The sequence below is a fragment of the Lacerta agilis genome, chromosome 3 (assembly GCF_009819535.1).
Source record: "Lacerta agilis isolate rLacAgi1 chromosome 3, rLacAgi1.pri, whole genome shotgun sequence".
NCBI classification, from domain to species: Eukaryota; Metazoa; Chordata; class Lepidosauria; order Squamata; family Lacertidae; genus Lacerta; species Lacerta agilis.
Window position 1 is genome coordinate 4,564,825 of NC_046314.1, and position 24,190 is coordinate 4,589,014.

General features: G+C 44.6%; 1 protein-coding gene across 1 annotated transcript; it reads right to left on the reverse strand.

Moving 5' to 3' along the window:
- Window positions 1–3,933: 3,933 nt before the first annotated feature.
- LOC117044531 (fibrocystin-like) lies at window positions 3,934–14,977 on the reverse strand. The gene is given in 6 exon segments (XM_033145350.1): window positions 3,934–3,951; window positions 4,076–4,099; window positions 4,101–4,216; window positions 8,891–8,895; window positions 14,246–14,530; window positions 14,651–14,977. Coding segments are annotated over 6 exon segments (678 nt in total). The 5' UTR covers window positions 14,881–14,977.
- Between the last annotated feature and the right edge of the window lie 9,213 nt (window positions 14,978–24,190).

A 24,190-nucleotide genomic window follows, 5' to 3' on the forward strand; every position in this document is an offset into this window, starting at 1 on the left:
TGTTTTTTGGTATTCACACATGTGTAACAATGTAAATATACATAAAAATTAACAACCAAAATTTAAACTGTATTCTTAATAAGATACTGAACATTTTACTAATTTTTTATTATTTTTATGGATATTTTTGACAATTTATTAAATGTATTGTCACGGGTGGGACAAAAAAAAGGACATGGAGCTTGAGATAAGTTTGATTTATGGAAAAACTCTGTGAGTTGGGAGGTGAATCAGTGATAAACTCAGCATATCTGTTTAAATCAATGTTTATTGGTTACAACTATGCAATCAGAAATTAAGTTTAAGAAATTTAACGATACAAAATAAGGAAAAAATGCTGTCACGGGTGGGACAATCATCAGAAAACTTTAAACTTGAACACTTCTGTGAAGACTACATGGGTGGACTTTTGAAAAGAAGGTCCATAAACTAAACTTCTTTTGTCTTTAGCTTTAAAAAAATGTTTAGACTGCACATTTGGAATCTTCCTCACCAAAGTCCAGCGCTCATCTCGCATTCTTATCAGGCTCATTTTTCATGGAATGGCCCATTTGCTTTCAAAAACCTGTTCATTTCTTTGGGTGGAGATTCACATGCACCTACTCTTACATGGGAATAATTCTGAAGCCCACTTAATATTTTTTAAAATAAAAAAATGCACTATTTATCATTCTCTGGAATAATATATTTGTATACTGCTTGCATCAAATCCCAGATTATTGTGGATAAGGAGGTCACATAGACCTCCAGAACAAGCTCATGTATAATCGAGCAATACAATACATTTGCAGTAGAAAGTGTTTTACAAGTCTGAATCTTGTTTGTCCATGTAACTAACTGATCTGAGATAGGCACTTTATGGCCCCATTTTATAAAAGGGGAACAGAGGTTGAGGGACAGTGGCTTACCAAAAATCAACCGGTGTCTTACCTCAACTAGTATTCAGAAAAGCACGTTGTACATCATTCGTAGGACTACATCACATCAGAATGCTGGTGCCTGAAGGCTCCCCCATGAGTTTTTGGTTTTCTGGTTTAAAAAAAAAATACTTGCACATAGTAAACTACAATCCTTCTCCTAGGCCTGCTAGCTTCAAAGGCAGCAAATTTCTGACATGGAGAAACATTTGATCATGCCATTTCCCATTTGTTTCTAAAATGGTAGGGACCCAGAAAAAAACAATATCACGTGCTATTCTGAATGTGAAAATTCGCCCAGTCACTTTATCTCTGAGATGGCACTGACTTCCGAGAGCTGGATCTGTTAGGGAAGTTTATAAATATTTTGGCTTTTCTGATTTTGGAACTTCAACTGTAACCTGCGTAGCCAGAACAAATAAATCCTTGGGGTGACAGTCAACTAAGTGTTACTCAGACCCACTGAAATTAATGGACCTTACTTACTATGTTATATTCATTAATTCCAGTGACTGTACCCTGAGTAAAACTAAAACGAATAGCACAACTAACTTGAGCAACAGTTGAAAGGTCACCCTCTGGTGTTCTCCCATGTGAGGCAACGGGCTTCTCCCCAGTATGCATAGCAAAACAACAGAGGCATAGCTGTCAAGTCTCACTTTTTTGCGGGAAACTCCCTTATTCCAAGCCGTTTCCCGCTGCTATCCCTGATTTTTTATAGCCCTTAAATTTCCCTTATTTCAAAGGGAATATTCCTCTCCCCAGGCACGTCTCTACCCTGTGGCGCCAGTGGCACGGGGAAACAGGGCCGGGTGGCAAGCTGAGTGTCCGGGAAGGAGAGTTGGAGTCTGGGGAGAGCAGAGCTGCTCCCCCTCTGCAATCCTAGAGTGCCGCTGAGGGAGGAGGAGGAGCCAGAGGAGGAGGAGAGTCCACTACCCACCCACCTCCCCGCCCATGCAGCTGGAGGACCATGCTAGGGAAAGAGGCCACATGTGCCCATGAAGCTGTGTGTGGGAATTATCCCTCCATGTGTGGTGCTATCAGGAGGGAGTCATGCAAACGCTGCGCGTTGTGCAGAATGGAAATACTTATGTGCGATGTTCTATCCATGGATGCAGCTTGCAGAGGGGAAATTCGAGAGGGTGAGGGAGCATGGGTCCGCTGTGGGGAGCGGAGCGCATTTCTTGCGCATGGGTGCCTGCCTGCAGAAGGGATTTGTGCTGCGGAGCTATGTTGTGGAAAATGCCTATGTGGTTGCGTTGACAGGTGTGCAAAGGAGGGGTGCAGAAGCTAAAGGTATTGTCTATAAGGCCTTTCCAAGGCCAGGTTGTGCAGTCAGCTGGGGCCTGTAAAAAGCCAGGCCGGGAGCCACCTTCAGTTGAGGCTGCATAGGCCTTGTGGTGCATGTGATTCAGATTCTATTCAGTTGAACCTCTGGTTACAAGTTGACATTTTTTCAGCAATGCCCCCCTAGTGAGCCTTCTTTTGTTCACTTCTTTTTATTTCGAGGCAGTGCACAGTTATGTTTGTGGAACTGCAAACCTTTCCAGTCATGTGTTACTCCAGTCAAATCCCACATATGAATGTGGGGAAAGATGATGGTGTCTAGCCTGGTGTAAATTAATTTGTAGCCTGGGGGGATTACCACGGTGTGGACTGTCCCTGAGAACCGTAGACTGTCTCCGGGACAGGTGAGGGTGCTGATCCCTTATTTTCAAATCCGAAACTTGACAGCTATGAACAGAGGCATGGGCAGAGTTCTGTTGTGATGCATCCCAGTTGTTCATTTCTGCCTTGCCTCTTCTCACACAAGTCAAGCTGCGTAAGGAGAGGATTCTACGGAGGGAGGAGGGAGCTTGTGAAGGCCACATCCAAAACACCTGGGACCTGTACACCTGGTGAAGAGGAAGTCACCACAACAGCGCATGCCTCTTTCTAAGCACCCCTCTCTCCCTCCATTTGAGGTATCTGCTGCCACCAGATAAGAGATCAGTTATTTACCAGCTGCCCCTTATCAAACAGTCTCCCCAAAGTTCCCTGGGGGAGTCTCTTAAGTAGTGAGAGTTTAAAGCTCTAGGCCTCAGCGTGTTTTGATAAAGCTGAGACCAGCAGGGTTTATCTAACACGAATTTAGTTTCCTAAGATAAGAAAGACATGCAAATGTTACAGAGATGGAAATGTGATGCTCAAAAGGACTGGAACCCAAAATGTACCCTTTGGAGCAAAAACAAATCAAAACTGGATAAACAGTCCCTAACTCACCAGGCTCTTAGCAGGACCAGCCCTGTCTGTCGTATCTGTATTGTCAATCATGTGTTCCTCTCCTCGGGTTACAGATTCAAGACAGTTTTGAGCTTTTCTTCTCTCCACCTTCAGACAAGGGATGTGCCATCCTGCACATACATGGCGACAGTGCCTTGGGGCACAGTTAGTTAACCCTACAATCCCACATGAACAGACCAGAGAGAGAGAGAGGTATCTTTTTGCCATATGCAGCAAGACATACATGTAAGATACACATTTCCATAATGTACACAAGCATATGCACAAGCAGATCAGGACTATAAAGCCATTCGTTCACAGTTAACTATCATTTTGTGTATAAGGATGTTGCTTGGATCAGGTGCTATGCTGGTGCTAATGTGAAATCCCCAAAAAATTCAGCCAGAACTCAGTTCTGGCACATCTCAGGTGGGCGCCATTACCATTCTAAAAGAATGAGGGAGATGTTCATATAGAAAAATAGCATGTATTACATGTTTGTCACTGCAAAATTTCAGAAGGATGGGTGCATGAATTAAAGCCTGTGGATTCATGGGTATTTTTTTCTTTGCTCAACGGACATAAAATTCTGTGGTACAATGCATTAAACTTCAAAGACACTAAAATGCAAGTTGCAATCTTGTGCACCATTATTCATGTGTGTTTATCAGTGGATTTATGTGAAAAGGGCTGCCATTCTGAGCAGTTCTCTTGTATTTCTGATATTCTCTTTCAGCTACCAATATTTAAAAGGCTACATTTTCACATTCACCTATAAAATTAAAGGATGGGGTATTAGGATTTTGTTTTAAATTGGACATTTAAATCTAGCAGTCCTGCATACAGGATACATCCTTATCCCGCAGTCCCAAATGTGCCTTCTTATAATTTCATACCTGCTTATCCAAGAAGATGACCTGTAGGTTGCCTGGGAAGGAGGCTTTCTGTCACCCCATTAGGGGGCTGGATCCGGGCAGAGATGTTATAAGGCCTGACATAGAGAAAGGCAACTTCCTGAAGTTTGGCTGCTTCCGTTTCTTGAACATGGAAAAACGTTAAGAGGAAAGGAAACCACCATTACTGGTTATTCATTCAGAATACATGTGAAACCATCACTGGGCATATTGGTAAGAGAATTGCTACCCATACAGCTAGTTTACTGGAATCTACCAGTTTTCCCATACTACCTTGATGGCAGAAAGTGAGGAGGAATTAAAGAACCTTTTAATGAGGGTGAAAGAGGAGAGCGCAAAATATGGTCTGAAGCTCAACATCAAAAAAACTAAGATCATGGCCACTGGTCCCATCACCTCCTGGCAAATAGAAGGGGAAGAAATGGAGGCAGTGAGAGATTTCACTTTCTTGGGTTCCATGATCACTGCAGATGGTGACAGCAGTCACGAAATTAAAAGACGCCTGCTTCTTGGGAGAAAAAGCAATGACAAACCTAGACAGAATCTTAAAAAGCAAAGACATCACCTTGCCGACAAAGGTCCGTATAATTAAAGCTATGGTTTTCCCAGTAGTAATGTATGGAAGTGAGAGCTGGACCATAAAGAAGGCTGATCGCCGAAGAATTGATGCTTTTGAATTATGGTGCTGGAGGAGACTCTTGAGAGTCCCATGGACTGCAAGAAGATCAAACCTATCCATTCTCAAAGAAATCAGCCCTGAGTGCTCACCTGAAGGACAGATCCTGAAGTTGAGGCTCCAGTACTTTGGCCACCTCATGAGAAGAGAAGACTCCCTAGAAAAGACCCTGGTGTTGGGAAAGATGGAGGGCACAAGGAGAAGGGGACGACAGAGGACGAGATGGTTGGACGGTGTTCTCGAAGCTACTAACATGAGTTTGGCCAAACAGCGAGAGGCAGTGAAGGATAGGCGTGCCTGGCGTGCTCTGGTCCATGGGGTCACAAAGAGTCGGACACGACTGAACGACTGAACAACAACAACCATTTTCCCTAATCCTAACAAGTTAGTAAATCCTCTGTGCTCTCTGCTTTATAGCACAGGGAATAATTCAAAGCTGGTGCCTGCAAATACCGGTATGTGCATTGTATCTTTAACTGCACTATGATCCTTTTACTTTTCAAATTCTCTGTGCAGGTAGGCTCCTCCTTAAACTTTCACTTCCAAGAGTAAAAATTGAATTCAAGCGCCTGGGATTATTTGAATGCATAGGAGAAGGAACTTCATTCTGAGCCCATGCAGTCTGACTTCCCTCTCGATACTTTCTGTCATTATGCTTATTATATATGCTTCTAAACCACTGCTACAAAGTGATGACTTGGGGTTTGATATTGCCTCAAAATGAAAGTATAAAAACCATTTATCCAGCTCTCCTGGTGTTTGCTTTAAGGTGTTGTACAAACAATGCATTTATGGAGAGCCTATTCACTTTGGTCTAACTCAATTTCTTTAGCAGGTTTCTCTGTATTCTAAAGGCACTCTGGGCTTTGCAAAGAACGATGCTAGGAAGGAAAAGGAAAAGTGGCTGATTTCAAAGCTAATAGTTTATGTTGCTTTCTAATACTGCTAATCTGAAATAACGTACAGGGACTGAGGAGTGGAATGCAGAAAATTAGTGGGAATATTTTCACTAGGCTTATATACTCTACCTAGGGCTATCACGATATACTCTACCTAAGCAGGAGAACTATTCTTATCAGTGCTAGCAATAAATGTTAAAAAATGACCTCACTGGGCATAACTGGTAGGATCAACATGTATGTGTTCTGCCAGACCTCAGTAAAGGTTACAAGCTCACCGTTTTCAGGCCTGCTGCTCCCACCAGAGAGAACAAGTCTTGCGGACAGAGCTTATTAAAACCTAGACTGACTGGTTTTTTTTTCTGGGAGAGCCATCCCTGACCGGAAGTGTCAATCATAGAACTCCACTCCTCTGCCTCTCTGCTTTTTGTGTTTTCCATTTATGAAGAGGTTGGAGGAAGTTCTAAAATTGGACTAAATATCCCAGACAAGAAAGCAATCGCTAGAAACCCTCCTGAGTTTTCAAAGTGGCTCCAAAGCCTCAAAGCCCCTAACTTTGCTTTGGGTTTTGAGGCAGTCAAAAATATATTTGAGACGGGGATGGCTGCTTCATCAGAGGTGAACCCACAACCCTAGCACAGATATATCAGCTCAGACTTCATGCACCCAGTGAAATGGGCACCAGGCTGCAAAACTTTGTACTGTCATAAATCGTTAGTTTAACTCTAAGGTGCCAAAAGACGGCTGTTGTTAAGAATTTTGTTACTTTTTCCATGTCATAGCATAATAGAACCGTAGAGCTGGAAGGGACCCCAAGGGCCATCTAGTCCAACCGTTTTTAATGCAGAAATCTTAACTAAAGTATCCATGGCAGATGGCCACCCAACCTCTGCTTTAAAAAACACCAATGGAGAAGAGTTCGCCACCTCGTGAGGGAGACCGTTTCACTGTGTATATGTGTGTTTGTGTGCTTTTTATAGGGATATGGGTGGCACAGTGGTGTAAACCACAGAGCCTAGGGCTTGCCGATCGGAAGGTTGGCGGTTCGAATCCCCGCGGTGGGGTGAGCTCCCGTTGCGCAGTCCCAGCTCCTGCCAACCTAGCAGTTCGAAAGCACGTCAAAGTGCAAGTAGATAAATAGGTACCGCTCCGGCGGGAAGGTAGACGGCGTTTCTGTGTGCTGCTCTGGTTTTGCCGGAAGCGGCTTAGTCATGCTGGCCACATGACCCGGAAAAACTGCGCACAAACGTTGGCTCCCCTGGCCAGTAAAGTGAGTTGAGCGCCACAACCCCAGAGTCGTTCGCAACTGGACTTAACTGTCAGGGGTCCTTTACCTTTTTTTGCTTTTCCTATACATTTGGCTCCCAAGTTAAACCTTGCTTGCTAAATAGCGGAAAAAACTTGCTTTCCTGCAGGACATTGTCAATGTCTAAAATAACTGGCTGCGCCAAAGGGGAAAGGAAATGCTCCCTTCAAAGGCAGAATGTATTGCCATTCTGCCCAGCGTTTTGGCTCATGGGAACCTGAACATTCCTCCCTGTAGCACTGGTAAAAGAACCATGCCAGGATTGCTGCTTCCTGCTGAGCATATCAGGAGGTAAGCAGGTTAGCTGGTCAGTTTCCCTTAAGGAGAAATGGGGAAGTTCACAACACCCAGGAAGAGCAGGCCCTGTGGGGAAACTATAAAGAGGTTACGCACAGGGGATCGCAAACACAGACCGGCTGAACATACTGAGATCCACAGGAGAGCAGACCCTTGTGCCAAAATAGGATGTGTGTAAGGGAAGAAACCTGTACAGATCTGTTGGTAAAATACAAAGGAGTTTAATCATTGCAGTTAGTTTATGAATAGCGGAGGAGGACTGGGAGAAGACATCGTGGGTGGTTTTATGTGCGCACCGCAATTTTGAGCACTGTAGGGTCTCTGTGTGTGTCTAGGTTTGAGAGAAGTACTGAGGTTTTGCATTCCTGTTTTGCTTTAGCTTAAAAAATGCTGTGTGCGCGTTTGTTTGGCTACTGTGAGAACAGGCTGCTGGGGGGAAAGGGCTTTTGGTGATTATACGTTGTACTGTTGATACAAAGGATACATGTTTTGCAGTGTTTGAAGGAGAATACCAGAACAGGTGAAAAGAGCACAACTTTCCTCCCAGCAGAGGAGCAATTGCAACAGCAGAGACCCTCTTCTGAACCAAAGTAAGGCATCTCTCCGTTTAGTTACTGTAGGTGTTGAACTCTTTGTGAAACAGCCATGCTTAAGGACCTTTGCAAAGGAGGTTGGTGAGAAAGTCAGGCCCTGCCATTGGCCAAGACCCGTGACTTCTTGGCAGCCACACCAGGTCTGGTGGGTTACAACACCTGCATTCGAAACAAAATAGAAAATTCTTTCCAGTAGCACCTTAGAGACCAACTGAGTTTGTTCTTGGTATGAGCTTTCGTGTGCATGCACACTTCTTCAGATACACTGAAACAGAAGTCACCAGATCCTTAAATATAGTGAGGGAGTGGGGAGGGGTATTACTCAGAAGGGTGGTGGGAATGGGTGATCAGCTGGTAGGTTGGGAAAACCTGTTGACGACTCTTAAACGGCTGCAATTAGTCTTGCAGGGAAAGGCAAGGGGTGAGATGGCTAAAGATAGCTTTGTTATGTATAATGAGATAAGAATCCATGTCTTTGTTCAGACCAGGTTTCTCATGGTTTTAAGTTGGTGATTAGTTGCAATTCAGCCACTTCTCTTTCCAGTCTATTTCTGAAATTTCTTTGTATTAAGACAGCTACTTTGAGATCTTTTATAGAATGTCCTGGGAATTGTATCTGAAGAAGTGTGCATGCACACGAAAGCTCATACCAAGAACAAACTCAGTTGGTCTCTAAGGTGCTACTGGAAAGAATTTTCTATTTTGTTTCGACTATGGCAGACCAACACGGCTACCCACCTGTAACTGGAACACCAGCATTGTTTGCTTAGAAATTCCCCTAGGCTACTGAGCTTCTATACTGTGTCACAAATGGCTCAGCTTCCCTAGTAAAATATCTTTCCCTACCTCTGACTCCCAAGAGTTTTCTGACATTTCAGTGGGTGCCCTATGGTTGCCAATAGCAACCAGCAGGTCCTTTCTACAGCCCCCAAGCACCATGTTTCAACCACACTATATATGTGCAGATTAATGAAACCAAGGCTTACATTATTAATTATAACCATAAATATTCAACCCTCTCCTTACCTGAACTGTGAATGGTTAAGGACTGGAACTAGGCAGTCCTCCAATCCACTTCTTAAGTTTAGCACCTGGGGAACAGTATCGTGTGAAAAGTAAACAGCATTGTGTTGCAGGACAGACCCTGCGGATGGGCTGTTTCAGCATATCCCAAGGTAATACCACTTTAAGCTCCATATAAACTCCTTAACAGCTTCTATCCTAAACTAGACCGTAGGTGGTGGAGTTTTTTACGATATGTTATAATAGTGCAATAAATCTGTTAGCTTAAAATCGAATCTCCGTGGCCTTTTAGAGAAATCATCATTAAATGCAAAGCCCCTCTTAATGATGCCATCCCGGTGAAATTGTTTAATCTGCAAAGGGGGTGAAGGTCACCAAATGAATTTTTTATAATACATCAACTTGACACGCAATAGGGAAAACTGTAATAGATAAAAGCAAAGGAAAAGGGCACTGTCTTCTTCTGATAGGTCAATAGCAGCCAAGAGAGTCACTCATCCACTTTCCCTTCACTGCTGTGCTCCTTTCCCATTTAATATGGACACCCAATTAATACCTCAGCACCATAGACAACCTCATTTTAGGTGAATTATAGCGATTCCTTCCCCCTTCTCCGAAATGAAAGTGATCACAATACATCATAGCATTGCACGAATTAACGTTAATTGATTCCAGTTACAAGCATCGATGGCCACTTCTATAACCTGGGCCTTATTGGGAGCTGGAAGGGATGGAAGCGAGATTAGATTGCAACGTCCGTTGCTTTGGCGACGGAAGTCACCTGACACCTTGTTAGGTGGTTTGTACGGTTCTATCGCAAACCCCAGTGGGGTCGTCAGTAAACTGGAGTGATGTCCAAACATCATTACAAGCTGCTTCGATATTAAAGCAAAGGGATTAACACCTTATTGCAAGCAATGTGGATTTGTCACTGTGCTGTCCTTATCCAATTTCTAGCTGATAATGTGACTATGGCCTGCGGGGCGCAAAGTCCTCCAGCTAAAAGGAGAGCATTAAAAAAAAAATCCAACCTGCCCAACAGCTAAAGTCGTTTAACCCCTCACCTGCTGTGCTTCCTGCAGATGAGCTATGGTGTTTGTTTGTTGTTTATAAACTATATTAACACAGTGGGCAATGGCAAAAATGGGGTGGAAAAACTTCCGCATTCTGTGGCCTAATACTTCTCTACCACGTAGTTATTTTCTGTCAGCTCAGATACTTGTTGTAGTGAACAAAGACAAAACCCCACTTTTTAAAGGCTTATTTATGTGATGTTAATACATAGTGACTTTGAAATGGATTTTCAGTGCATCAAAAGAGTCTTACAAATGCCTGGAAAGTTCTCATAACACAACACCTCCTGGCCATGTCTGAATTTTGAATATTTTTCAGGAGATGCTTTTGTCCTATACCACACGATGCCCAAAATCTTCCTGACACAGTGCATATGGAAGGCATTGAGGTGTCACTCCTGGCAGGCATAAGCTGCCAGTGACTCAGTTTCATAAAGAAGAAGAAGAAGAAGAAGAAGAAGAAGAAGAAGAAGAAGAAGAAGAAGAAGAAGAAGAAGAAGAAGAGTTTGGATTTGATATCCCGCTTTTCACTACCTGAAGGAGTCTCAAAGCGGCTAACATTCTCCTTTCCCTTCCTCCCCCACAACAAACACTCTGTGAGGTGAGTGAGGCTGAGAGACTTCAAAGAAGTGTGACTAGCCCAAGGTCATCCAGCAGCTGCATGTGGAGGAGTGGAGACACGAACCCGGTTCCCCAGATTACGAGTCTACCGCTCTTAACCACTACACCACACTGGCTCTGTGTGCTCAACACGCAAGCCTGGTAGACCTTCATCTTGGTAGTGGCCATTAGCATCACATTCTTCCATACCCTTTGGAGACGCAAGCCATTGCCACAGCTGCCTTGCCAATACACTTGCCCAGCCCAGTGGCAATGGAGAAATTGTTGGTTATGGTGTGACCTAGGTAGACAAAATTGTCTACCTCAAGCGTGTGGTTAACATTGCTGATGCTGGCAATGTCCTGACCCAGAGTGTTGGTCTTTTTTTTTGTTTGTTGTGGAAAGGTGGGAATCTGCTCTATTAGTCGTGTGTGTGTGTGTGTGTGGTGTGTGAGAGAGAGAGAGAGAGAGAGAGAGAGAAAGAGAGAAGAGAGAGAGAGAGAGGCTGCTAGAATTCCCAATGAAACTCATTGCTAAATGTGGTGCTAAAATTTTCTTCGACTGAATTGCCTTTGATTAGGCAGGTTTGTTTTCCAGGGCAGAACATTGGAAAGCGAGAGCAATGCTTTTCGTTTGCTTGTTTTGTTTTCTACTAGAATTAAGGTACCTAAAACATGCAATAATTAGGCCAGATTAATACTGGACATGGCTGGCACTGTGGGCTAAACCACAGAGCCTAGGGCTTGCCGATCAGAAGGTCGCCGGTTCAAATCCCCACGACGGGGTGAGCTCCCATTGTTCGGTCCCTGCTCCTGCCCACCTAGCAGTTCGAAAGCACATCAAAGTGCAAGTAGATAAATAGGTACCGCTCCGGCGGGAAGGTAAATGCTGTTTCCATGCGCTGCTCTGGTTCGCCAGAAGCGGCTTAGTCATGCTGGCCACATGACCCGGAAGCTGTCTGCGGACAAACGCCGGCTCCCTCGGCCTATAGAGCGAGATGAGCGCGCAACCCCAGAGTCATCCGCGACTGGACCTGACGGTCAGGGGTGCCTTTACCTTTAACATTGGTTGAAGCCTTGGAGTTGTATTAATTGGTGGGGTGTTGCAGAAAACATGGCCCTTCATAGAACAAAGATAGTATAAGTTTGATTAAAGGAACCAAAATTGATGTCTATGATGCAAGCACATATCTTTCTATGCCTTCACAACAGCCACGTAGAAGACAGCAAGTCAGCAAAAGTAAGTGCACACAGTTTTCTCTGTGTTTTGTTTATCAGGGTTGTTTGAATGTATGATGTTCTTGCCTTTAATCCCTGATATGCTGCCCCTTAATCTCTGATATGATTCAATAGTTTAGGTTGTTTTTAGTAGTCCAGTGCATGGCAAGAGATGGGAAAGACAACACAACCCCCCCCCCCCAGCAAGGACATCAAGAACAATTCGAGCTGCCTGCATCCTAGTGTGCAGCCTCCTGCAAAGCCTGCTTGCAAAGGACTGCTCCCACTACATTTCTCAGGGTCTTCTGCAACACCTCCTGTGCGTTCCTGACTCTTCCTTATGTGCCTATCTTTCGACTCGGTCAGTCCAGCAGCTGCTATAGAATCAGATAGCTACTGTAGCTCAGAATTATTGCTTGCATTGATGCTGCTGCTGTGGCAGCTGTCACAGTGGGAGAAATATGTTAATTTTCATTCTGTGGGTCTTGTATTTACAGGTCTCACCCTAGTGAGATAAGTGGGTTTCCATTGCTCCTGGGCATAAAGTGACAGTGTTGAGTTATAAAGGCCTTTTAGATAGGTTTGCTATGGACAGTAGATATTAAAAGCAGAGCACAGCTTCAGGGTGATGGCGTACCATGGGGGAATCAGTAATGTGGCAATCAAACCCTTTAATTCTTGTGTACTGGTATGAAGTAATTTAACCCGAATTAGCTATGGACAGCCAAAAGTGTAAGCAGATGATGCATTGTTTAGTGGCAATAGTAAACCAGCAACATAATCCTCTGCATGTTTGCTGAGAAGTAAATCCGGAGAAGTAAAGGACACGGGTGGCACTGTGGGTTAAACCACAGAGCCTAGGGCTTGCTGATCAGAAGGTCGGTGGTTCGAATCCCTCCCACGGGGTGAGCTCCCGTTGCTCGGTCCGAGCTCCTGCCCACCTAGCAGTTCGAAAGCACGTCAAAGTGCAAGTAGATAAATAGGTACCGCTCCAACGGGAAGGTAAACGGCGTTTCCGTGCGCTGCTCTGGTTCGCCAGAAGCGGCTTTGTTATGCTGGCCACATGACCCGGAAGCTGTCTGCAGACAAACGTCGGCTCCCTCGGCCTATAGAGCGAGATGAGCGCCACAACCCCAGAGTCGGACACGACTGGACCTGATAGTCAGGGGTCACTTTACCTTTAAATCCCTACTGTGTTGAAGGGGGCTTACTTTCAGGAAAGTATACACAGGATTTATACACAGGATTGCAACCTAAGTCAGAATTTGATGTATTTATTTGCACAATGCCTGAGATATGTCCAACCACGAAGTAAAATTCCAAGTAATCAACCATTTTAAAGTAAGCAGCTTACTTAACTATCTGTGTTCCTGACAATCTCTTTGTGCCCTGTCTATGAAAAGGTGATAATTGCACAAATGTGAAGGCAGAAAAGGGTCTGAGTCAGGTAGAAGCGAGTTACTGTACAGGAAGGCTTGTGTAAGCTCTCTCATTTCTGACATGGCCGTATTTCTCAAATCCCTTTGCCTCATTAAAAGTATAATTGGGAGTGGCAGCCATGGTGAGAGAGAAGCATCTAAGCCCTTTGCAAATACTTTACTCATGCCCTGTCCCCCAGTCATGTCCCCAAAATAGCACATGTGGCATCGGGGGCAGGACTTCTCAGTGCGGCCCCATTTCTCATTCATGTGTTTGAACGTGATCCCAGTTCAATCGCTGAGATCATCTGTAGGAGTGACTTTAGTTGTCCCCCCTCATTAGTGAGGTTTATCGGATGTCAACACAAAATCAAACCTTCAGGGTAATCAGTCCAGTCTTGGGGGAAAGATCTTCATACAAAGATTCAGCAAGCATCTTCAGTTTTACTTTTTACACATTTTCTGAAAACTTTTCTACGCCACCTAGTTTATACAGACAATTAATGTGTGGGGGGGGGGGGTTACAATTTGCTGGTGGTTTGCAATTTTGTTTCCATTGTAGCTATAATTGTTGTACACACGGTTTGATAAGCTGTATATGCTTTTATAAACAAAAAGTGCCTCCATAGGTAAAGGTAAAGGGACCCCTGACCATCAGGTCCAGTCGTGTCCGACTCTGGGGTTGCGGCGCTCATCTCGCTTTATAGGCCAAGGGAGCCGGCGTTTGTCCACAGACAGCTTCCGGGTCATGTGGCCTCCATAGGGCTGTTCAAATAACATAGGCAGAGTTGGATGGGTGGTTTGGGCTCATTGGCTCAAACCAATCTTGGCCATAACTTGATGGTTGTTGTATCACTCATTTCAGCGAATGAAGGATACAGAAGAGTAAGCCTTTGGGCCCTAAGTGCTTCTGTGGCAGTCACTCTTGTCAGGCTCCCCCCACCTGGTGCCCCTCAGATCATCCCTCACCACTGAAGACATTGACGGGCAATGAAAAGTGCTTTTTACATAGCATTTACAGCATTACTATTTTACATGAAGTTCACTTACCTAGAACTTCCCTCTGCTGGAACGGAAGTGGCAGAAACCATCACCCTTAGGGTATCAACTGGTATTTTGAGGGCATGCTGAAGTTCACCAATCTGTTGGGCATTGATAAGAGTATTGGCCAAACTTGTCAATCTGTCACCTGAAAATGAGGAGGCAAGCTTGTACCTTCGGAAGTGTAATGGATCACTTATTTCGAGAATCAGCACTCTCAAACCAGTGAATGAATGGGGTGGCAGCAAGCCCCCAAAGATTGCTGAACCTGTTTGGGTTTTCTGCTGGTTAGCTCTATGATGATGGCTAGCACATGACTTCATGGGGGGGGCACTGGTATTTCCTCTTTGTAGCATTGTCTGCTGTGGTATTTAAGGTGCTCTCACTTCCAGATGAGCTGGGGACTGTTCTGACTTGGTCCCACCCAATCTGTAAAAAAAAAAAAAAAAAGCCAGTCTTTGAATCACCGCTGCCTCAGCCCCTGCTACAGTGAAAGCAACATGAAGAGAATTATATGTGTGTATTTCAATAGGTTCATCCCAATGTATGGCAACATACAGAAGATTCTCATGAAAACTGAAGGAATTGGTTCCCGTCACAGCATTTGCCAAGGAAGATCTGGGAAATGACAAAACGGGTGGCATATAGTCCCCTTTAACAAAAACACAGAAGCTTCGTGACTGATCGTAAAAGATAGCTAAGAGAATCCTTGTAGTGTTGTGACCACTATTTAAGTAGAGTCTTAGTGACCAAGGCTTGTTGTTGTTCAGTCGTTCAGTCGTGTCCGACTCTTCGTGACCCCATGGACCAGAGCACGCCAGGCACGCCTATCTTTCACTGCCTCCCGCAGTTTGGCCAAACTCATGCTAGTCGCTTTGAGAACACTGACCAAGGCACTGAACCATTAAAACAAATTTCTGAGAGCTTGCTCAATGGCAATATTGAGTAAAATGTTGATGAATGCTCTGTGGCACAGCAGGATCCCCGTGAAGTGGCTTCGCTGAAGGTATCAATGAAGGCGTCTGTCACCAGCACGGGTGGAAAGGGCTTCCACTTACTGACATCTGTATCTGTACTTTCTAAAATCACCACTGCATGGTATGTTCCTCTACAGAAATACACATTTGATGACGGTTTGTAGGTGCACTTTCTGTCTTCTCTGTAAATGCCTGTTAAATAAATAATACATCATCAACGCAGACTTGCCAACACTTGTAATTTTGTCACAAGACTTGTAATATGTGACAGACATTTCTCTTAACACAGTCTCTGAAGAGGTAAACAATTGTACAACTACATTATTAGCTTTCATCGAAAGTGTGATTGGGAGACCAGATGTAAGGGCGGGGAAAATATGTGTCTACTCCAAATGACAAGGAAATTTAAAGAGTAAAACTGGGTGCTGTTTTCAAAAAAGAAAATGCACTTTTTAGATTGAATCCTTTATTCATTTCAAAGTAATAAAATGCAGAATTGCATTACATTAATGTGATTAGACATAAGATTGCTGACTGAGTTGGCACTAAGGCAGAAAGCTGATGCCATCGAGGGTCTACAGATGTATCAGTGAAGCATTAGGTTCTAACTGGAGCAACAAAAAAGAGATGGTTTTTCAGTAGATTTCATCTGAGGACAAAACTGAGCTATCTTATTCCAGAAAAGAAATTCACTGAAGGAGGAGGTTATTATAGGTAAAGGATAAAGGGGACCCTCTGACCGTTAGGTCCAGTCGCGGATGACTCTGGGGTTGTGGCGCTCATCTCGCTTTATTGGCCGAGGGAGCCGGCGTACAGCTTCCGGGTCATGTGGCCAGCAGGACTAAGCCACTTCTGGCAAACCAGAGCAGCGCACGGAAATGCCGTTTACCTTCCCGCCGGAGCAGTACCTATTTATCTACTTGCACTTTGATGTGCTTTCGAACCGCTAGGTGGGAAGGAGCAGGGACCGAGGAAAGGGAGCTCATCCCATTGCGGGGATTCAAACCACCGACCTTCTGATCGGCAAGCCCTAGGCTCTGTGATTTAGACCACTGCGCCACCCGCGTCCCAATGGAGGTTATTATAGCAGTCCCCAAATATTTAAAAGGTGCCATAAAAAGAATCAAATGTGTGGTAATTCCTTTAAGGATGAACAATGGCCTACAACCAGTTGCTTATCTGATGTTCTCAATATTACTAAAGAAACAAACCACATTTTCCAGAAAAAAGCATTATATTGCAGATGTTGTTAGGAGGAGTTAAAACTCTTTCAAAAAATGGATTAAGTTATAATAGGGGTAGTTTTTCTACCAGTGGGCTGGCCTGGGGGCTCATGCAGATTGGCCTAACCTTTCCACTGTGTAGGGATGGGAAGATATGCCAGTGTCTCAGTTTCTCAGTGTTCAATTGAGTTCTTCATATTTTGCATCCATTTGTGATTATTATTTTTTAGTACCAACCACTGAAATGCAGCCCCCAGAATGTTGGCCACTAGGGTGTGTGTGTGTGTGTGCACATACACGCAACAGAGAGCACAGGAATGAACATAGGATAATTAGGATAGGATCAAGGAGAGAAAGCTGAAAATCTGGGGCCCTTTCTGGACATGCAAATCACTGTTCTGGGCACAACAATTTAAGAATGGTATTGACAATCTGGAACGTGTGCAGAAGAGGGCAACCAGTATGATTGAGGGTCTGGAAACCAAGGTTTATGACGAATGGTTGAGAGAGTTTGAGTGTGTTTAGCCTGGAAAAGAGGAGACTGAGAGGAGATACGATAGCCATCCTCAAATATCTCAAGGGCTGTCCCACGGAAGATGGAGCAAGCTTGTTTTCTCCTGCTCTGGAGGGTCGGACTCGAACCCATGGCTTCAAGTTACAAGGAAGGAAATTCAGACTAAACGCCAGGAACAACTTTCTGACAATAATAATAGCTGTTTAACCTACTCCCCCAGGAGGTTGTGGGCTCTCTTTCCTTGGAGGTTTTCAAGCAGGAGCTGGTTGGACATGTGTCATGGATGCTTTAGTTCAGATTCCTGCATTGCAGGGGGTTGGACTAGATGACCCTCGGGGTCCCTTCCTACTCTAACATTCTATGATTGACTAGCTACAGAACTGCTGCAGCCTTCCTCATTTGATGCCTTGCAAACAGCTGAGCCAACCGTTCCCCTCCTAGTGATCGCCCCTCTTTTGCATTTCTCGTTGCTGAAGAGGTCCTGCTTGCTAGGATTTGCATTTGTGCAAGCTCCCTCTTCTGCAAAGAGGTTGCTAGAGTCCTGGTTGGTCCCTTCCTCTTCCTCCGCCCTCCCTCCCTCCTTTCCAGAATCGCCTTATCTGCCAGTCACAATTTCTGCAGCCAGCCATTTCGATCACTTTTTAAAATGAAACCCACGCTGGCCTTGGTAATCATAATGTCATTTACAATTTACCACAAAACACGTTTATTCAGTTAGTAGCACGTTGGAGAAAAGAGAACTCCGTATGAACTCGCCGCTGAAGGCCTAATCTGATTATTTCCTCATGAAAATCCAAGCAGGGGTGCTTGTAAGAGGGGCTGGGAGGGGAGCGGGGAGAAGAGGTCTGCTCACAGCTGACTCTCATAATCAACACAAATAGATAAGTGACACACCGTGTCAGGGGCAGCATCTAATCTGCCCTGAGGCTCTCCTTGGAGAAAAAGGCCAGAGTGGACAGGGCTTAATAAATACTGATTGACCACTGAGTATTGAGGTGACATGTGCTATTTACATTCGAGATGAACAATAACAGCGATAAATTCCAGAAGCCTTCCTTCTAAATGGCTAAAATTAAGTTAAACGGGTTATAGATTTCGTGTGCAAAAGTGAGGGGAGGAGAGAATCGGGGTTCGCAGATTGGGGTGTGCATGCGTGGCACAAAAAGTCAGAAAAGCCAAGAAGATGGCAAGTGCGTGGGATAAAACTAATTGTATGTGGAACAGATTTTTTAAATATATATATATGGGGGGAGGGCTGTTGTGTTTATGCACCAACACACGACACTGAGCACCGTGTAGGTGTGATCGGTGGCATCAGATGTGCACATGGGTGTGTTACACAGTAGCCTATTGGGTACCCCAGGGCAGCAAAGTGGAAAGTTTGTGTTGTGCTCTCTTTTCGTACAATCCTTTTCACATTAATTTTTCTCTTCTTTTTCACAAATTCCAAAAAAGAGGTCCACACCAAATTTGTTATTTTATTTAATTTACTTCTTTCCCAACACTCAGGTTGCTTGCAGGGTTTCTGACAAATATTAACTTTGTGTCAATATTTGTCCTTCCTGTCGTGAAATGAGGATTTTCCACCTCATTTCACATTTGAAAAGAAAAATATGCCGTTGGGGTCCTTTTTGCTTAAGAAAAAACAAAACAAAAAACCGCCCCACACAACTCATATCCTTTATTTAGAAAATGGACCAAAAGGGAAGTTTTTTTTAAAGTGAGGTCTTTTTTAAAATGGATGTTTTACTTAAAGGCACGGAGACTTTTTCGGTCTTTTACCCAGCTCCCTCAACAATGCCCTCAAAAGTTCTACATTTAAAATTGAATGAAATACATCAACATTAATGATTTCCCCCTTTAGGTTAGCACCACCATTTCTTTCTATTAATTTCTTCCCCAGTTTATGATAGATTCCACACTGCATACTTGTAAGGAAAAATTCGGGAGCATTTGACTAAAACAAAGAGGTGTCATCAAGTTTCTCTAATATGTATTTTATCAAAATAAAATAAATGCCAAACAATGTTGTTTCCATCTGCCTAGCTTTGCTAGTCACTTATTTCTAATGCAAATATAAATGCAGCTACCATGTTAAAAGCTAAAAGTGGGGACATAATTAATGGCACACTATTTACTCACTGTAGCCTAGTGGCCCTGGGCAAACTATACTCCATAAACCATACTCCCCCACAAGTGAGGAAGACCAATAATTCAGTGGACAACTGAGAGAACTTACATGTTAAGTTTCCCGCCACCTCATAAACTACCTTTTGAGAACTTGCTGTATGAGCTCGTGTGAGAGAAGAAGCAAATACTGTGTGTGTTTGTGTGTGTGTGTTCCATAGATAGATAGATAGATAGATAGATAGATAGATAGATAACAAGCGTGTGTGTGTGTGTGTGTGTACCGTATTTTTCGCTCCATAAGACACACTTTTTTCCTCCTTAAAAAAGTAAGGGGAAATGTCTGTGTGTCTTATGAAGTGAATGCGTGGTCCCTGGAGCCGAATTGCCTAAGGGCCAAAAGCAGATCGTGCTCTTTTTTTTACAAAGAGAGAAGGGGGTGTTGAAAGGAAGCGCTGAACAGCTGTTCAGCAAGTGATCAGGAGAGAGATAAGGCTCCCTTTCCAGCCCGCCCTCTTGCCCAGGCTTCCCTTGTTGAATGCAGAGGGAGGCTGTTTGTTTCCCCAGCGACATGTGACTGGCTGATTAGATTATCTGTAGAAATGGCTGTAGGACTAGAAGCTGCAGAACTGTGAGTTGAACCCCATAAAAACGGGGCTTTTCCTCTTTGAAAAAGAAGCTGCACCTCTTTCAGCTGATCCTCATAAAACAGGGCTTTTCCCTTTGCAAAAAAGCTGCACCATTTTGAGCTGATCCTCAAATAAATAGGTCTTTTCCCTTTGCAAAAAAAGCTGCACCACTTTGAGCTGATCCTCAAAAAAACAGGGCTTCCCCCCTTTCCTCCTCTAAAAACTAGGTGCATCTTATGTTCAGGTGCATCTTATGGAACGAAAAATACGGTGTGTGTGTGTGTGTGTGTGTGTGTGTGTGTATGGAGAAAAGAAGCATCTTGAAGGGGAAAGGTTAAGAATCCCCACCCCTGCCACATTTTAGGGGGTGAAACTTAATTTTTGCAAATTTCTTCAGTAATGGGTATTAAAAATATGGTTTCGGGTGTGAGGAATTCAAATCCACCATTATTTTTGTGACTGGACAACATTTAGCTTCATAAGTCTACAAAGAAGGACATTCTGTAAACTGCTTTCAGAAAACCAAATAACTTTTAATTGCTCTGGTTTGTCAGAAGCGGCTTTGTCATGCTGGCCACATGACCCGGAAAAACTGTCTGCGGACAAACGCTGGCTCCCTCTGCCTATAGAGCGAGATGAGCGCCGCAACCCCAGAGTCGGACACAACTGGACCTGATGGTCAGGGGTCCCTTTACCTTTACCTATGCTGTGTAGAAGCAAGATTGCTGTAGGAGCGTCCATGCTCTGTTTGTCTAAACACACTCGGTACACTTTGACCATAAAACTAAGAAACGATAGCTGAAGAAGACTAAACGAAACAGGGCCTTGTCCTGGAGTTAACAATCGTAACTGGAATTTGTTTTATACGTTCAACAACAAAAATAGAGAAAACCATTGTTTATTGCCGTCCTGGCCTGAGTCCTTGCAACCTTTCTAATTTATTTCCTAATTTTCTAATGTATTTGGAATGAAAGCTGTTGGCTATCAAAAGACATCCAGCAGCAGAAGGCAATGGAAAGGGATTTAAATGTAGGTACAGCGGTAGGCTACCTCGGGTTACAAACACTTTGGGTTACCGACTCCGCTAACCCGGAAGTAGTACCTCGGGTTAAGAACTTTACCTCAGGATGAGAACAGGAATCGTGTGGTGGTGGTGCGGCGGCAGCGGGAGGCCCCATTAGCTAAACTGGTACCTCAGGTTATGAACAGTTTCAGGTTAAGAGCGGACCTCCGGAATGAAGTACAGTGGTGCCCCGCTAGACGAAAATAATTCGTTCTGCGAATCTTTTCGTCTAGCGGTTTTTTCGTCTAGCGAAGCGGCAATGCAAACCACGGTTTTCGCTAGACAAAAAAAAAAAATCGTCTTGTGAGGCAGCCCCATAGACAATTTTGTCTTGCGGGGCAGCCTTCCGCTAGACGAATGCCTTCGTCTAGCGAATTTTTCGTCTAGCGAGGCATTCGTCTAGCGGGGCACCACTGTAAGTTCATAACCAGAGGTACCACTGTATCTGGGTGATAAAAGTTGCAACTCATCTGGAAAGGTCGGGGGTGGGGAGGGATAGGGTGGCTTATAATAAAGCACTGTAGTTACCAATACCTGTTGGTAGTCCACCTTAAAGGGAGATCAGGGTATTGTCCTCACACACAAAAAGATAGGAGTCATAAATAAAACGGCTCCACTCTACAATGATATCAGTGGCATTTGTGTCTGCGGGAGGCCAAGAAAGCTGCCTGCAGATTTGCTTATGGTGTTCCAGTATATTACTCCAACTTCCAGCCCTGCAGCCATCCACGTGTGCTCTGTGGACCAGCATTAAAATGTCAGCCAGGGAATCGAGAGGCGTGACGTGACAAGATGAACAATGGGTGGGGCCTGAGAGAGGGTACCACAAATATGGGTCTTTGTGAGAGCACACCAAGCTGCAGCAGAATATGTGGGATGAATGTGACACTTGGAGGGAGAGATATGATCTGAATACGTACACCACTTAGTTTGAATAAACCTACACTGCAAGTATTTGCTCTCTGTGTTTCACAAATTAAAGCACTTACATAATATCACAATCATTTTGTTAAACCTGCAGCCCTACTAAAAACACTTGCCACAACGCAACTGGCCCTTGCCGATTTCACAGCAAATAACACAGCTCTCTGCCTCCTGAAGTGAAAACAGCAGTCTTTATCTTCTCTGCGCTATATGCTTTTAAGGGCCTATTTCCTCTCGGGTTATTTCTGTATTAGCTGAACGTACGAGCCCACAGGCCTATATCCACGTGCAAACACACAACTGCCCCCGGTCCTTTCTGACTATTGACCCTATACAAGAGAAAGCAAAACAGCATTCTTTTCAAACACAATACCAACCCTTGGCTTTCCTGCCATGGCACGATAAACACATCACATTTTTCCTTTCCTCGTTTTCTTTTTTCAGAATGAAGCTCTGATTTCATTGGATGCCAGATCTAAAAACAAATGTGGGTTGTGCCAAGCGCTGCTCTGAGCTGTGGATATAATGGGATTTGAATGGGAAGTCCCGGACACAATAAATCTGTGCCATATGTGACCATTTCCTGTGTCAGTTCCTTTCTCATAACCAGTGGACTCCCCCGCCCCAACGCCGTTCCCTTTCTTTCCCTTTCATGACCCCACACCAGGACTCTGAAATCTTTCATGGCTGCTTCTCTGCCTGGGGCTCTTCCACAGCAGTTGCATAAATAAATGAAATTGACAGCAAACATCATAACAGTTAGCAGGAGTGTGTACCCACCACAAGTGCCTTGTCCTGCTTTGCAAGAGAAATGGAAGAGGAAAGGACTTATTATGGGGGGGGGGGGAGTATGTTCTTTGACAAACGAGGGGGTGGGGGGATTAGTAAAATAAACTTGCTAAGGCTATTGTTGTCAAAGTATTTTGCTTCATTTAGTTACAAATTAGGAAGGGTCTTTGGTTCTTCATCCTTCTACTCTCCCTTTTCCATTACCACATTCCAAATGGGGTAAATTTGCAACTGGGCATTGCGTGTAAAACACACTTCACACCAGATATAAGTTTTAGGTTTTTGGCATTAATTTGGCCACAACTTTATTGAATACAAAATAAGTGAGTGGTTGCTTAGGCATTGGTTCAGACTATCTGTCCCTCTGGGGACAGAACTGACATCCACCCGCCTGTGGAGTCAGTGTAGGGGAAAACACTTTGGGGAGAGAATGTGCACCCGTTCTCCCCTAATGCTCCCAGGGGCTCTTGCGTGGGCCCTGTCTCCCGACCGGGGGAAACGGACAAGCATGGTGAGCCCCTGGATTCCTTTAACGGAATTCCCCTTGCAGCAGCAGCCTTGAAGGGGCAGCCACAGCCAACCTGCCCCTTCGCAGCATAGGAGGGGCAACCACAGCCAACTCTGCCCCTCCTCAACCAATTTATAACCAATGCCTAACCGCCAACCTTACAAGTTGTGACTAATTGCTACGCAGTAGGCGAAAACCAAATGGCACCAGCCAATCAGCCAAATGGAAAAATTCCTATCCGGCCCCTGCTCCAACACAGACGACCCCATGACAGGCATAGCAAGGTCAATGCAGAGGCCTAATAACAGGGCGGGCGATCCGATGCACGAAGCCAGGAGGGCTCCGACGCTGAGTGCAGGGTCATTTATAGGCTCTGGACTGTCCATCAACAAATTGCAACATATGAATCTCCCCAACGACAGCCAGAGCCCAATCGCAGTAGTGGCCATCCATACAAACCCGCCCAGCAGCAGAGGGGTGACTTGCTAGCCCCCACCGCAACACGTGCTCTCCATGAAGGAGAACATGCTTTTTCAAAAAGAAAACTCCCGGGCCTTATTTCAGGTCAGGCCTATTTCAGTTTGAGTCCTAGCTCCAACTCGGCTCATCCCCCTAACCACCTCCCAAGCAAGAAAGAAGGAAAAGCTACCTTTGAGAAAGGAACTGGTGATGGGGAAGGCTTGCTAGATACAGGAGGAGGAGCTTGCCAGCAAGTTCAGGGGCACCATTTCTTCCCGGGGAGCAAAGGATTCGTAGTTTTATTTGCCTCCCAATTTGAATTGGTCCAAGACTATAGCTCCAAGACTACTGGCAGAAAAATTAGGTAGAGTGAGACAACCAATTTAGAAAGCTGATGCCGAGGAGCTGTGAACTCTGGGAAGGCACTTCTGACAGAGCTATGAGTGCCACACAGCCTGTCCTGTGCCCCTTAAACTAGTTTGCTGCCCTCTGGTGCCCCATTGTTTGTGTTGGCATGTGCCTGCCATCTTGTTCGTTGCCTCAGGCAGCAAAATGCCCAGGCCTTGCTCAGCAGCGTCATTTCCAGTTAAGGAAAGACCACAAAGGGTCTGCCGGGGAGGGTGTGTGTGCTTCATGCATTTTTCACAAACATGGCCTGGGAATACATGGAGAGAGAAAGCACACTTTTGGTTCCAAACATTTGCAAGGAAAGCTTAAAAAAAAAACCCCAAAACAAGCTTG